The sequence below is a fragment of the Amblyomma americanum genome, chromosome 8 (assembly GCF_052857255.1).
Source record: "Amblyomma americanum isolate KBUSLIRL-KWMA chromosome 8, ASM5285725v1, whole genome shotgun sequence".
Classification (NCBI taxonomy): Eukaryota; Metazoa; Arthropoda; class Arachnida; order Ixodida; family Ixodidae; genus Amblyomma; species Amblyomma americanum.
In genome coordinates this window covers 32368728-32384481 of record NC_135504.1, presented here as the reverse complement: position 1 = coordinate 32384481, position 15754 = coordinate 32368728, and the positions used below count along the sequence as shown (strand labels likewise).

The window sequence follows — 15754 nt, the reverse complement described above, 5'->3', positions numbered from 1 at the left end:
TATATTTACCAGTGGGCTCCCAACATAACCAGAACAACATACTATAACATACTCTCCTTACTACTTGCTACGATCTAAACCTCTGTTATTTTGAGTGAATAAGCTACATACAACCTTCAGAAAAAAATTTTCTTTGCCTTTAAGAGGTCTTTTTTATGTGCCTGACTCTTTGTTGTATATTTTCACACAATAAACATCGCACCAAAATTTTCTGGAAAGCAAACCTGATTGTATGGCCCATCCCACAGGCGGTCCCAGTTTGATCCGCTGCTCAGGTTTAGCCTTGTGTCGACCTCAACCTGCAGCTCTTTCCATTCTCCCAGAAGGCAGCAGCACTGTGAAGACGGAGATTTCAACAAAATTAAGTCAATAACTAGCTTTAGCTTTATGGGCCGTTTCAGTTAATGCAAATGGTCACTGAACATACTTTTAGATAAAGTGATTTAACATCAACTATTGGTCACGTTGGAGAAGGCACGGAAAATTAGTGAGACGCACCGGTCCTACGCAATGTCAACAACCCGGCTGTCAAGTGTTTCCCAGGCGAGTGATTGCATCGGCGCTTCCCACAGATTGTTGCGCTGCGTTCAAAAGCTGTGGCTCAGATGCAAGAGCAAAACAGATTTCTTGGTACCCATGGTATGCATCGATAACTACATTGTTTGAGCTGTGTGTTAGGGGATCCGAATGAAGTGGCCCCGTTAACAGGGCACCTTTTGCTAGTTTAATGACTGTAATGCTGAAACTGGTGGGCAGAAGCTGAAACACAGCACTCGCAGGTGGAATTACCTGAAGAACGGCATCATCCCAAGTCAGGCCATCCTCCCCTACAGACCTGCTTGCAACAAGCTGAAAAAAAAAAAGAGAAATGCGTGATATTTTCATAACAACCACTTCACGGAAGTACAGTCAAATAAAGTAAGATAGCGATGATGAAGATTATCAAGGAATTAAAGTTAAGAAATAACATTTTCAGCCATTGGGGGTTTATATCCGAAGCAGAATTACATGCAAGGTGTAAAAAAAATCGTCTTATATGTGCAAATATATATATGTGCAAATAACTATATCCACTTACAACAGTAGTAATATGTTTGGAATTTGTTGCCGTAATAGGTAAATACACACAAGGAAACAATCCACAAAGTCTGAAATAAAAATCAAGGGCATTTTCACCAAGCCGAACAAAATCGTTTTTTTTTTTTTCAACCTTATGATAAACAGCCAATTCATATGTACGGACCTCCGAGCCAATAGTGGCCTGCAATTTGCAGAAGAAACACTCTCCTAGTTACTTCACCACAGAAGTTAGATGAAATTAGAAAAAAAAATAAAGGGGCGTGTTTAGCTTGCCTGCCGGTAAATATCCCGAGCTTCCTGGTAATTTCCCCGAGCTTCTTTCTCCAGAGCATCCTTGGCCTTCGGACCAACATCCTCGCAAAGAGCCAGCGATGCACGAACCGCATCATAGTCTCCCAGGGACTTGTACAGCCTGGAGACATTTTGACGTTCGTGAAACAAGGTTGGGCCATAAAACATTTAGTCATGCTCTAATTGTTTTTAAATAAAAAACAGTGTCCTGAAAATTTCACAAAGAAGCACTGCCAGTGTACAGTGTTGTGGACTAAGATTGCTACTGACAACCTAGCTGTGCCAGGTGGACCTGATTACACCATTATTCTTGCACAAATTACAGAATGCAGCTTCAGAACTACAGGTCTGTTCCTTTTACATTAAAATTCTCTTAGAGTATTAACTTATTCCTTGCTGGGAGAAACCGCGATTTTAGTGTGATGTGTGTCACACTAAAATTTTGGTGTGATGTGTGTACACGCCGCGGTGGCTCAGTGGTTAGGGCACTCGCCTAGTGATCTGCAGTACCTGGGTTCCAACTGAGCCACATTTCGATGGAGGCGAAAGTGCATGATAAACATCCCCAGGTAGTCGAAATTATTCAGAAGCCTTCCACTACAGCACCTCTTTATTCCTTTCTTCTTTCACTCCCTCCTTTATTCCTTCCTTTACAGGCATTTAGATGTGAGACAGATACTACACCATTTCCTCTCCCCAAAAACCAATTTTCATTCGTGATGTGTGCAAAAATCTTATGAAGCCATAAATTTAACAATCTTGCTTTAGTACAATACACAGAGTGTAGCTAATAGAGCCCTTTTTTTAATGACATGAAGAAAAAAGAGGCTACACTAAAAAAATCTAGATTAGGTATTTTATGCGTTACTATGTCAGAAATTAGTACTATTCAAAATTACAGAACTTTTCACGCTAAACACTGTTACCTGTAAAAAAAAAGAAAACAATCGCTCGCTCAAAGCATTTGTGGCTACTCTGCAGAGCAATGCTAAGGCCAAACCCAGGCCGTCTTGGAGAAAACTCGATCTGTTTCGCTGCTGATGGCATGGAATCAGTCAGAACATGCCCGGTACCTTCAAAGAGGTTCAGAAAGCAGCAAAATCTTCTTGGTAACACTGAAAGTAAGAGCTACGGATGAGCACCCATCAATGATTCAGACAGGGCAGAGCAGTCATCACTGTCCTAATTAAAATTGGACGAACGGATGTCACTTTTTCCTATATCACTGTCACTTGTATATACAAAGTCAAATGTCAATGCTGTGGAATCATGAGAACAGCACTCTTGCTGAGCTGTGTCGGCGAAATACGTGCATACCACCTTGCATGCCTGCCATGCTCGCTGTGACTGCTCCGCAGTGAGACGTTTCGCAGAAGTTTAAAAATACCCTTTCTTATGGCTGATGAAAAATATCAAATCCGAAACTGAAGCACGGTTTTTTCCCAACACACTGGATAGTGTTCCATGTCGAAAGACAGCCGTGATCACGTCCTATGGGTCGTTTTGCGCCTTTGATCAAATTAATGAACTTGAAAAGGCACGGTAAGGAAAGAGTTAACCAGTCTTTAATAACAAGAACTATGGTGCTAGAATAGAAATAAAAGGAGGCCACTGGAACCGATATTTATCCTGCTATTAATTCCGCTTGACTAGAGAATAAAAGCCCTGACCACTCAAGAAAAAGAAAATGCAGAATTTTCAACATGAGAGGTCTGGCCTGCAGTTGGCAACCAAAGGGTCAGACTAACAATACAAAAATTATTGTGGGACGATAAAAAGAACGAAAAAGAAAATGTCCCTGCCCGTACCACTAAGTATAACGGGCTTAGACTAACAATACAAAAATTATGGTGGGGCAGGAAAAAAGATTGAAAAATAAAATGCCCCAGCCCGTGTCACTAGGTAAGACTAACAATACAGTGGAATCATTTCTTTTTACTCTGCTTAGGTTGCAGCAAGCTAAAGCACAAGCTGCTAACAATGCAAAGCAGTGTATTGCATTCTGCAACTCCAACCAAGTTAAGCAAAATTCAAACAAAAAAAAGTAGTGTTTGTTTGCAGGCACTCAATCATTTCAAATGTAATGACAACTGCCATCACATCACCAGCACTGAATCACAGTGCAAACTCACTCAGCCAGGTGCATCCACATCTGACCCTTTGGTGCTTCCTCGGTCCTCGATCGCTTGGCTGGTGGTGCATTTTCAGACGTCGATGAGCTGTCGACACGCTTCGTTTCCTCCAAAAGCAGAATACCTGAGCATCGGAATTTAGCGTTGCAATCTCTGCAGTGGCGGTCCGAGTTTTCTTCACCAACTCTGAGTACAATTTTCAACGAAGTGCCACCACCACAGTAAAGAAGCCCCGACAACAAAGCCAGAGAAAAAACCCAAATTCAACAAAATTCCATCTTATAAATTTACAATTTTTATTACAAATCTACGAATGAACATTCAAACTGAGCAAAATTTAATCATAAATCTACAACTTCTATTATGAATTTTATAATTTTAACGCCCAAATTCAACAAAATTCAATCTTATAAATTTACAACTTCTATTATAAATTTATGCAGTCAAAAGTTTTCTAAATTTATCCTTTCTTTTTCGTAGAACTGCAGTCCCTGAATGGCCACACGGTTGAAAACACCCAACTACGGATGCAGAAAAATATGATGAATCGAATAATCGGTGCACATGTGTGACATAGAACTTAAAATGGCCTACTAAAAAATGCATCTTCATTAGGAAAAACTGAATGACTGAGTGTTACACCTGGCATTACAGAGGTGCCAGCTGCGGGCAAATGTTGTTGATGATGTTTAGCTCCTTAGCACGACGTTCTTACTGTCCGCTCTCAGAAATCAAACTCGAAGGGGAACAAAAATTAGTTTCAATAAGTGTTCGCAGTTAAAATTAAGGGCTCTTTTTAACTAACACTCGATGACGACAGGACACTCCAGTTAGAAGAGTTTGAGTTAATAACAGCCTACTTCATTATCAGTAAAATTACTGACCAATTAACCAGCAGTGGCAGCTTCAGAAATGTTCATGCACCGATATTCTGTGCACGCTGCAACACTTCCAAGGATCAAAATTTAATCCCAATTTTTTGACAACTGCATCCCTCAATGCCCAGCGCCATAATTTTCACAAATTTTTACTGAGTGATGATTGATCATGGCATCAGAGTACAAGAATCCAACTTAAAAACAACACAGACAAGGTAACCACCTCAAGCAATACACTAAAAATTGAGTAGTGTACTGCATTAAAAGGACCCAGAAAGGGGGTCTCAATAAAGGTGCGATATGCCTGGGATGTAAGGCGGTTCATAATTATCCTCCAGCAAGAATTATTTTAATGCGTTTTGTGGAAGCTGAGTTATATGCAGACAAACTTTGAACTTCCGCGTATTCGCGCCTTTCCCTCTCTTCTCGCACGCCAAAACGGAGGCGCTCCTCCGCCGGCCCCACTCACTCGGCCCCTCCCCGACCTCCACCGGCTGCGATGCGCGCGGAGTGGCCTCGGCCGCGGTGGTGCATGATGTCTGAAAGAATTTGGCGCTGTGAACCAATGATAACTCCTGGCTGCTGACGTCATTTGCATGACGTGACGTCGTATGCAAGTTTTTCGCCCGAAAACCTGGCGTTGCGTGTCGCCGTGAGATGTGGAAGCGGAAATTTTTAGAAATGTATCGTAAATTTCCCGCTCGCTTTTGATGTCTCGTACGCGACATGGACGCTCGGTGGCCTGTACTCTACATAGTGCAAGCATTTTAAAGCCAAGCTCAAACACCCTTTGTGTGGCCCTTTAAGTGCTTTTATAATCATTTAGTTCAGGGGTTCTCAAACTGGGTTCTGCGGGTTACTTAAAAGTGCTTTTTCGGGTTCCCCAAGTGCCTAAGTTTGTGCATGCCTCCACATTTCCTTTACCCACTTATATTTTGGGACTAATTGCACTGTAAATGCATATCGAAAACTGTATCACTGTAAAGCCAGTCATTATTGTTCGAAATTTGAATTTTCTTGAGGTTCTATGCCTCTGCATGCTCCTTTTTTGTGTGCACGTTGAACAGGAAGGGATAGAATTCAAGATATGCAGGGTTCCTCAGCTTCAAGGCTAACAAAAACACTAAGAATCCCTGCTTATGTTAATTTAATCGATACAGTTCTTCGTAGCCAGGCCGTGCATTCAATACAACGAAAACGATCCAGAAACAAACTAGTCGTTAGTGAAAACCCCATGTTTAAATCCAAACACAAATGATCAAAAGGGAGTTTACCAAGACTCTGATGTCCGCTGGCTACAGATGCCCTGCAGATGGCTGACACTGGAAGCTTGATATCGGCGGCACTCTGAAAAGCTACCTCCTGTAAAAGATATAGGAGATGAATGACAATTCAACTTTGGCATGGTGAATTCACACAGTGACTTAACGTCGAAGTTAACATTAGAAAAGTGGTGGTGGCGGCGGCGCAAGGGCATCTGTGACCAAAGAGCGCCATGGCACAAGGTATTTTTCTTCTACTCAAGGGAGGGGTCAAAAACCCATTTCCCAAGCATTTCACCCTAAACAAGCCAAGCACCAGATCAGGAAAAAGCTTCTACAAATTGCATCACCGGTGGGTACCTGGCAGCACTGAGGATCGAACCCCGTACCTCCCGCATGCGAGGCGGATGCTCAGGCCACTAGGCCACCGCTACGGTACCGGTTCCAAATATAACGTAAGATGCATTCTGAAACTTTACTTGATGTCGCACGTGGAACTCTGCGGAATCTTTGTTCTCAGTTCGCGGAATATAAAGTGTGTCGATGCTGAAACTTATGGGCCTTACTAAATGCACCATTCCACAGGAGCCACCCACATCATGCAACTTGTCGACCATGTGATCATGCCTCCTACCTGCACAAAGTTCACCAACGGAGGGAAGCATCGCATGCTCTTCTCTAGGATGTTCGCCAGTGCTCCCTGCAGTCCCTCGCACAGTTCGCCACGCCGTCTGGCAAATGGTGAGCCCTCCCGTCTCGAGTCGAGCAAAGCAGACGTGACAACTTCCGACAGCACCATCATCGCAACTTGCTGGTCTTGCTGCAAAAAGCAGTGACGATGTTGAAGAACTGCTTCATATTTTAGATAAATGCAACTCCATTCGCGGTGCAACCTTCTCCCCATGGTGACTGTTGTACCAAGTTCCCCTTAATATGACATTCAACAGAAAGGTATAACATCACTCAAAAGGGCATTAACAACTTAACATGAAACTCAATAGAAAGGTACAACATCACTCAAAAGAGCATTAACAGCTTAATATGAAACTCAACAGAAAGGTACAATATCACTCAAAAGGACATTAACAAGGCTTACTGTTACTGCAAAATGCTAATGCAGTCTGCCACAAGTACACCCATAAAAAAATTGGTAATCTGCTTTCTCCAATAGTTGAACAGCTGCCGAACTGGAATCAATGGCTGCTAGATGACCGCACCAGAGGTGTGCTGGCTTGCGAGGCTTGGCTGCTGACTGCTGCTTTAGATGACAGAGAAAATTTAAGCCCAACTTATATGACTTATACCCGTGCCACACGCGCACGAGAAATGGCAGTAAATGGTTAAGGCCTTAAGTTTTTTAGTGCCATTATTTTCGGAATTGGTGCTACACATCCACATTTAATGTCACTACAAGAAAGTTGCGATGACGATAATGCTTGCAAGGTAGTGAAATATTTCGCCTAAATATAAACAGTGCCAATGAGCACACTATATCGGGAATGTAATTCAAATGCAGTATAAAAATTATTTCGCAGAAAATACTGCTGCTCTCTCTTGACAACTCGAAAAAGTAGCCATAAACTCACGTGTCAGCACACAAGCCGAGAGTATCCGTCAGAAGGGCTGATAAAAATAGCGCCCTTCGAGTCAAAAATGCAATAGAGATGCCTCATCTGACTGAAAGTTATGAATTAACCATTTACTCGAATGCCATTAAAACTTAAGGCAGTAAGCAATTAATGGCATTAAATTTGCCTGCCCGCATGGCATGAGTATTAGCCTGGCGATGTAGCTTCAAACAGCTAGAAAATTTATGAAAGAGGCATAAATCTTGAATGGTTAGCAAACTGGGCTAGCAATGTATCAAATGGTCAATGCAGGACTGAACCGCACTTACTGGGCATTCAGAAATTTTTGTGAAGCCAGACAAATTTCTTTTACTTCATTAATGTGTGAAGAAATTTAATGACTTATAAATGAATTTACATGAATCAAAGCAACACTGCGGACTATAAAGCATGCCACAATTAAGGACTCAAGCTTAATTTCTAAATTATCAACTCAGGCTTCTGAATGTGCATTAAAGTCTCAGTACAGAGCATTTCTCATTTAGCATCATTTCGAAAACGGCCATGCAAATGGAATCAAGTCTATGAACTTGTGCTGGCCATGTGAATTTCATGACCACTGAGCCGCTACGGCCGGCAAAAGTGTGACTAAAAGCTCCTGTCTTACCTGCTGCTGTGGATCGCCGACTTCGCCTAAGCACCTCCAAATTCCACCTTACCCTTCAAATGTACTGAATGGCTAAACTTATGACTGAGTTTACACTATCGCAATTACCTGAGCCAATGCCTGCATGGGCGCTATCAAGGCTGCATGGGAAATCTCAATGTCAGGGAAGTCCCCCATGCGGTAACTTCGGTACAGCGTCACCTCCGCTTCCCGTCGAACATGCCGCTCTTCTTCAAGTTTCTGGAAAAGGCAAACAATGGTAGGAATGAGTGAGTGCAACTGCATGGCCAAAAGTTTTCAGCCCAAAATTTAAAAGAAACTTCCCAGAGCTCATCACTACAGAACCGAGAGTGAGACACTGCCCATGAACGATAGCCTTGCTTATAGTACCAGACATGCCACGCAGCTAAAGTAAAGGTTCTTCATTACCATCATTGCCCCCTCCTGCCAATACAGCCATTGTCACTACCATCATGATCAGCCAGCTTATGCCTACTGCAAGGCAAAGGTCTCTCTCAGAGGCCTGCAATTAACACTTTCCTGTGCCAGATGTGGGCACCCTACTCCCACAATCTTTGGTCAAACTTTCCAGTGCCACCTACACAACTTTTCTGCCATTCCCTACAACGTTTATCTTGTCTTCGAGGAGGAGGAGGGAGTTTAATGGAACAGGAGAGGTCTGCCTGGTTGTCGGCCTGGCATGCTCCTCCAGGGGAGGGTGAAAGAAGAGAAGAGGATAGTGAAAAAAAAAAGACGAAAAGAAAAAAAAGAAAGGGTGAATGGTGAAATCAAGCGCGCACACGCACTCACAAACACACACACATGATTTTCAAAGAATGTCCACCAAACTCGTGTCTACTAAAAACAATAAAAATGCTTTTGTCCCGCGCACACCCAAAGCCGGGTCCCTCCAGGGTCCAAGGACATGCTCCAGGTGCACGGGGCCGTCCTGTTGGAGTCCTAAAGCACTTAAAAGTGCTTTGCGATGATTGTTGAAGAGTTGGCAGTGGGAGATCGAATGTGGAAGATCCTCGGGCACACCACATTTGGGGCACAGAGGGCTACTTGATGCACTGATATAATGTAAATAGGATTTAGTAAAGGCAACGTCCAGGCGAATTTGGTGGAGGAAATTTTGATCACGTCTATCTATATTGCGTGACATGCAGAAGTCGCAAGTGGGGCTTGTCTTGGAGGTCACTACAGTACCATAAGGGAATGTCGCTTCTCTATTCGGTTATCTGACCTTAAAGACGGACAGAGCCCAAAGGGAGTGCTCTCATAGACAATAGAATTCTACAAAGGTAAATTGATCAATTAAACACATCGAATATGAACACAGCGTTGCTACTAGGATCCAAGTTGTGAAGATACAACATTATTAATTAGTTCAAAGCTGGACTGTGCTCACAAGTGTCAAAAACAAAGCATAATGATTAATGAGTGAAACACGATAAAAATTTCGAATGCACTGCCACCCACCTTTCGAGTTTCTCGCAGACGAACTTCTCTGCGAATGTGTTGAAGACGGACCTGATCCTCATCTTGCAAAAACCTCCTCCCCTTCAAACGTTGCAGGACGTCAGCTACATGAACAAGCAAATAATCAATGAGCACGAGACACAAACAATCACGACTCAGAGCATAAGCTTTTCAAAATTTAATATTATTTGCTATTCCAACATCTAAGACAAAAAAGTGAAGTAAGCAGATTAGAATGAGCTCTGCTGAAATTACACGATAGGACTATGCAGCACCAGAGCATCAAGCTTCTCGGATGCATGCTGGCCATGGAAAATTAACGGTGCTGGGCCCTGCCCTGCCAGAAAATGAGATTAACACCCCCATAAATGTTTAATTTCTCAGTTCTTGAATGAATTCAAGGAAGCGAAAAGTTTTTATTATTTTTTTCCCCGGTAAATGAATGCTTGCGCCTTTCATCACCGTTACCATACAGCTGTCATGAAGTTGAACACATGTGCAAAGTAGCCTTCAATGGAAGGATGCTTCTGCTACTGAGCCATAGGGACAAGGTTTGCAAGAGCTTCATTTTAATGCAAGGCTTGGTGCCCAGAAACACCAGTAAGCCTTAAAATCAAGCATTATCAATTTTCTTAGCTCGACAGATCCAGAGCGGCTTTCAAGAGGTACTGAGGAATCCAACGTCTTGGCGTCTGTCCTTGCCTCTTTGGCATGCAAAAAAGAGCCCTTCAAAAAAATGCCCAAATTCAATTACTATTTACTGGTTACATCGTGAACCATAACGGTTATAAGCAGTTACACTATGATTAACCCCAAAATAAAGTGGGGGGTTGAGGCGTGAGCTGGTTTAGATACTCAGAACCCAGAAAGCATGCAAAGGAACCCAGGAAGCATGCAAAGGAACCCAAGGGTTCGGCAAAAACCTAGCTTGAGGACCCCTGTCTTAAATCTATCCATCTAAAACTTCCAAAGGATCTAAATCTATGCAAAAAAAAAATACCGCGTTCAGGAAGCGTCCACAACAGCAGATGGCTAAACAGTGCTTAATAGGATATATACAACAGGATAGATAAGCGGGCGAGTTGGTGATACATGAATCATGGAATCAGCTGCATGCATTGTGCCAGTCTGGCTGTTTTTAGGGCAGTACTGCAAGGTTAGAATTCTCACCTTTTTCACTGGTAGCAGTGTCCTCTTTCTTAGTGCCTGGCTCTGCCTTGCCGGCCGTGAATTGTAAAACATTCATGGGTCGCCGCTGCTGGACGGCAAAGCTGGTCTCATGGGTGCTCTGAGTGAGCCAGCTGTAAGTGCTGGGCTCTGGAAAGACGAGAACCATGGGTCAAGCGCGGGAGCCACAGGGGAAGCATCAAAACATGGAGCAAGTTAAAGGGACTATGAAACGACGCTTATCAAAGTGAAGTAAAGGAGGCGAACGATAGGCACTCGATCACTCATCAGCCCCGCAATAGAATCTTTGAACTAGCTTCGTTTTCACTAAAGACCTCGGAAATAAAAAATGATGATCCTCCTCACCCCCTTCAACTAAACACTTCCAAAAAATAAAGAAAATATGTTGGGACACATTAGACATTGTGGTTTTGTTATTGTCGAATTTATGAAAGTTAGCTTGGTCTTCGATAGCTGGCCAGTATTCTCAAATTATCGAATATTCAGAATGTCTCCGATATAAATTTTTTGAATACGAATACGAACCAAAAATCAAACATATTCAATTCATATTTGAAATTGTGGATATTCACATACCTCTAACTTCTTATTTTCATGAACAGAAATATAAGTGGACCATACAATTAATAACATGCACATATCTGTCAAAAAGTGCTGCTACATTAGAGAGCTTTTCATTGACTGTAAGGACTCCACAAAAAAAAGAATGCTTGTTTAAACAACGTGCCCTGACGTGATATACATAAGTGCACACATCATAAGCGAACAGCTCACTCACCCCCTGTGGTCCCCTGCTGCGTTGGTGTGAACTGCAGCGCCACCTGCGTGGCCCTCAGCTTTTGTGAAGCACCAGCACCACCACCCGCAGTGGAGGACTGTGTTGACGTCGATGAAGACTGTGACTGACTGAATGAGAGTGTTTCCGCAAACAGCGGCGTCATGGCTGCGTGGCGTCGTCGCCAAGACCCCGTCACCGCATAGTCCTGCACCCAATAATACATATGCAACCTTTGTCTAGAATAGAACATAGTACAGTAAAACCTCGTTAATTCAAACTCGTTGGGACCATGAAAAATATTCGAATTAACCGGGCTTTCAAATTAATTGACCATAGCAAAAAAATGGGACCCTGGCAAAAAATTTCGTTGCAGGAATGCATTACCTTTACTGGATTTGGATGAGCTTTGCGATTACCGTACGTATAGTGCTGCCCAAAAGTCGACCGCCCAGCCTGTAGCCCTTGCTGGCCAAAAGGAAAGTTGACTCCAAATACAAGTCGATGCAAAAAATATTATGAACAAAAACAATTATCCGAAGTGCCCAGCTCCATAGGTTGTGCCCTCCTCTTCCAACAGGAACCTGCTCTCTGGCAATTGCTTCAGGTTTTTCTCTTTTAGTGAATGGGTAAACCTTAAGCGAGATCCTGCGATGTTTGTGGGTTTGTGCCAAGAGCAAAGCATAAATAAAAAATAATATTTCCAGACACATGACAACATGGCAGAAATGCGGCTCTAGAGCAATAGGCCACCAATGTGGCAGAGACACGGCACTGGAGCAACAGGCCGCCGGCGTTCATTGGTTTCATTGGCATTGGCGTTGACAACGCTATAGACTCCATTGATATTGAGGAAAAGGAAAGGCGCATAACTGGACCCCTGGGTCAGTGGACACCTCAATCACATTTTGAGGTGCGTGAGTGGCAGTGGTGTGCACCTACAAAAAACTCTGCTTTTGCACAACATTTCGTGCTTAGCAATGCTAAACCGCCAGCCATTTTTTCTTTTAAGGTTTAGAGCTGTCTAGGGCCTTTGTCCATGCTTGTGAAATCCTTCCTTTGGTTGTTTGGCTGGCCGGAAAGATTAAAAATAATCAATGTTGAACACAGTCAAAACAATGTCTGTCTTAGCCAGACTCCGAGTGGTGCAAAAACAGCATTCGAAGGACACATGCTGTGTTTCCGCCACTGTAGTAGTAGTAAGTGGTTTATTAAAATAATAGTAAAAAGGAAGGAAAAGATTTTTGCTAGCCCCGGCATCTGCCATCGATACTGAAGCACCTGAGCTGGGGCAGCGGAAATAAAGGATAGCAGGCAGAATAGAGAAATGAAATGAAAGAGGTGAGGGGACAGGAAGAGAGGATAGAGGGGAGCGGTACTATACACAAAAACTCTAGTTAATGATGAAGCAATAAAAACACACGCGCACAGCACTATGTTTCCGCCAATCCAAGCTTTTGCTTCAGTTTGCCCGTCAATCTGTAGTTGTCACGGCCAAAAACATGCCTGTCTTGTTTCATTTTCTTCAATGGCCTGGAGTACTCTTGATAAAAGGTCTCCCATGACTTGAAAACACGAAAAACAATTTTACTAATATGGGATGCATTCACTCCACGTTTGGTTTCTTGCCAGCTCTGTGGCCGCGTGTTGAAAAATGTGTTCACTGGAGCTTTCGATGGCGAACGCACACCTCCGTCTCATAAAAAGAATTAATTTTTTTGTTTTCTACAGCGCAGATAACAACCAAACTTAGAAGCTTCTTTAGTAAATCGGGAATCCAACACAGCACAAACTTAAAAACGTGGCTTTTGGCAAAAACTGTGACAGCCCCACATCTCCCCTTAATACGCATATCGAGAATACAGCATGTTACAGAGGCAGTACCCAATTATTAACTGCCAGCCACTCTTCTGTGACTGGCTGCCTCGCATAACGTGAAAGGGGATGACCTACCACAAAGGTGCAGTCCGACAGCGGCTTTTGGAACACCTTCCGGTCGTAGTCCGGGCTGCGCGAGGTCAGCTCGAAGAGCAGGAACGTGACCGAGGACAGAAAGTGCTCCTCCATCTCTGGCAAGTACATGTCGCCCAGGAGGGCGATGAGTCGCTCTGCGGTAGCACGCGGCAGCTGCGTCTCCTGGCACCAGAAGTTGGCCACCGATAGCCTACCACGGCCCCACACGAATGAAAAGCACGGAGAAAAATGCAAGAGCATGAGCAGAATGAGAAGTAGGCAAGAATACAAACTGACACAGCCATGTGTTTTACCTCAAGTGCCTCTCACATATTACACGTCAACTACTACCAAAGAAAGGAACGCAAAAGTAAAAGCATCTCTTATCCATTGCCTGTTCGCGCCTAAGAAAAAAATTTGTGCACACAGGAGGCAACTAAACAAAGTTCCCTTTAGTCCTAAGTGGTTATGGTGTACGGGTGCTGAACAAGAGGGTGTGGGCTCAAACACCAGCTGTGCCAGCCACATTTCAGTGAAGGCGAAACGGAAAAGACACCCATGTGCCGTGCAGTGTTAGTGCATGTTAATGCGCCCCAGGCGGCTGAAGTCGATACCAAACCCTCCACAATGGCACCTCTTTCTCTCTTCCTTCTTTCAATGCCTCCTTCCTCCCTTTCCTCACAACACGGTTGAGGTGTCCATTGAGAGTGAGTTACTGCACTCTTCATTTCCTTCAAGGGCATTTCTTCAAAGACAAAGACATTGCAATCAGTTTTTTTGAGTCCATACAGCAGGTTTATTAAAGAACTCGCAACAGCAATAACTGTGTATCTTACTCTTTGACCAACTCTCCATCTATTCATTTATATTGCATGACCAGGGATCCCAGAATAGGGGGGGCAAGGGGGGCGGTCGCCTCCCCCCAATATTTTTCCAGAGGGGGCAGCGCCCCCCCACTCTCCAATTGTTTGCACTTGGGTCAGATTTCTGACAATTGAAACACTTCAGTTCTAGGACTCTTCTAATGCAAATCAAAGTGAGGCTGAGCTACTTCGCTTTGTGGCCAGTTGTAAGGCGTTTAGTATATGAGTAACCTAAACTAGTGATGTCCAGCAGAAGTCGACTGTCTGACCCATGTACATGATCATGAATAGCAGATTTCAATCAAACAAACCATGCAAACTTTTTTAATGCAATTGATCACTCCTCATGCATAAAGCTTCCCATTTCACTTCGTTTTATATTGCCGTGAAAATCTGCACCGTTTGTTCGTTCGCACTCAGAACCGCCGGCATGCAGCTTTATCATTTTGTTCTGTAATGTGAGATGTGACCAGACTTATCTCCTGTAAGGAACTTGTGGATGCCCGCGGCTTTGTGGGAGCCACCCGTCCTTTTGTTACTGGCTCGGTGCCACGGAGCGGCGATTTCCTCTCGCTAATCCCCGTTGGTGCGTCGGCAAGAAGCGGGCAAGGCGAGGCAGATGGACAGTAACCTTGGCGAAGCCACCATAGCCCCCCCTCCTCGTCTTAGCGAACACCGTCTAGGTTGAAAATTAAACATTTTGACAGATTTGCCTGTCTGGTTGGGTTTGAAGACTTATAATAAACTGTACATCTCCAACCAAAAATTTTAATTTTAACCCAACGTTTCAAAGCCGACTCGGATCCTACATCAGGGGTGACTGAGGGCAGTAGCTAGCGTCTTTTAAGTCTAGGTTGGAAGGTCGGCAGAGGTTTTTTTTTTTTTCTTTAAGGGCAAAAACCGCCGTGCGAGACGGGTCTGAACACTCGCGCTTGACCAGGAGTAATTAAGTGTAGCGTACGGTCAGGTGCGGACGTGACTTGCTGGCGCCGCGGCGACTCCGACGCGCAAGGACGTTGTATGCTCTGGGGGAACGGGGCGGCTTAACGAAACGTAGCCAAAGAAAAGGAACGCCGCCGCGAAGGCAGCAATGACAGGCTTGGCGCCGCTTTGCAGATTTTAGGGGCGCCTGTCAACAATCGTCGCGAAGACGAGTAGTTTGTTACCCGCAGTGGCAGCGGCTCGGGTGAAATCGATAATTGCCCTAACGCTGGGAAACGCCAGGGTCACGGGTTCCCAGGAAGCCTGCGACACGTGAATGTGTTCTTGATGTATTTTCATGTGTTTCTCTTTTTACTTTGTAAGGAAGAGAGTTTGAGTAATACTGTGGAAGTGTGGGGCGTGGCACGTAAACCTAGTGGGCCAATCATTCCGAGGGCCCATTCCCGCAATGCCATTTTTTTAAAGCAACTTTGATGTTCTTTTTGCGTAGTGTATTTTAGGGAGAGGGTTTTGAAAATTGCAGAAACTGGAAGGTGTGCCATGCAGTTTGTTAACCAATCATGTGTTAGTATGTTTTGATTGGGTGGTGCAAAATGTGGGCTAGGCTCTGAGGTCTTTAAAACCGGGCCCTGGAGCCTGGAAAATCGTTCTGGGCTACACTCAGATGTAATGA

General features: G+C 44.0%; 1 protein-coding gene across 1 annotated transcript in view; it reads right to left on the bottom strand.

The window, feature by feature from the left end:
- Positions 1-15754, bottom strand: part of LOC144101252 (DNA-dependent protein kinase catalytic subunit-like) — a 137015-nt gene that overhangs the window by 38106 nt on the left and 83155 nt on the right. The window contains exons 58-68 of the mRNA XM_077634339.1: positions 13277-13487; positions 11327-11531; positions 10531-10677; positions 9361-9464; positions 7987-8118; positions 6278-6463; positions 5656-5743; positions 3504-3627; positions 1354-1492; positions 790-849; positions 225-335 (exon numbers count right to left, since the gene is read on the bottom strand). Of these exons, the coding sequence (XP_077490465.1) occupies positions 225-335; positions 790-849; positions 1354-1492; positions 3504-3627; positions 5656-5743; positions 6278-6463; positions 7987-8118; positions 9361-9464; positions 10531-10677; positions 11327-11531; positions 13277-13487 (1507 nt within the window). The remainder of the gene's footprint in view (positions 1-224; positions 336-789; positions 850-1353; positions 1493-3503; positions 3628-5655; positions 5744-6277; positions 6464-7986; positions 8119-9360; positions 9465-10530; positions 10678-11326; positions 11532-13276; positions 13488-15754) is intronic.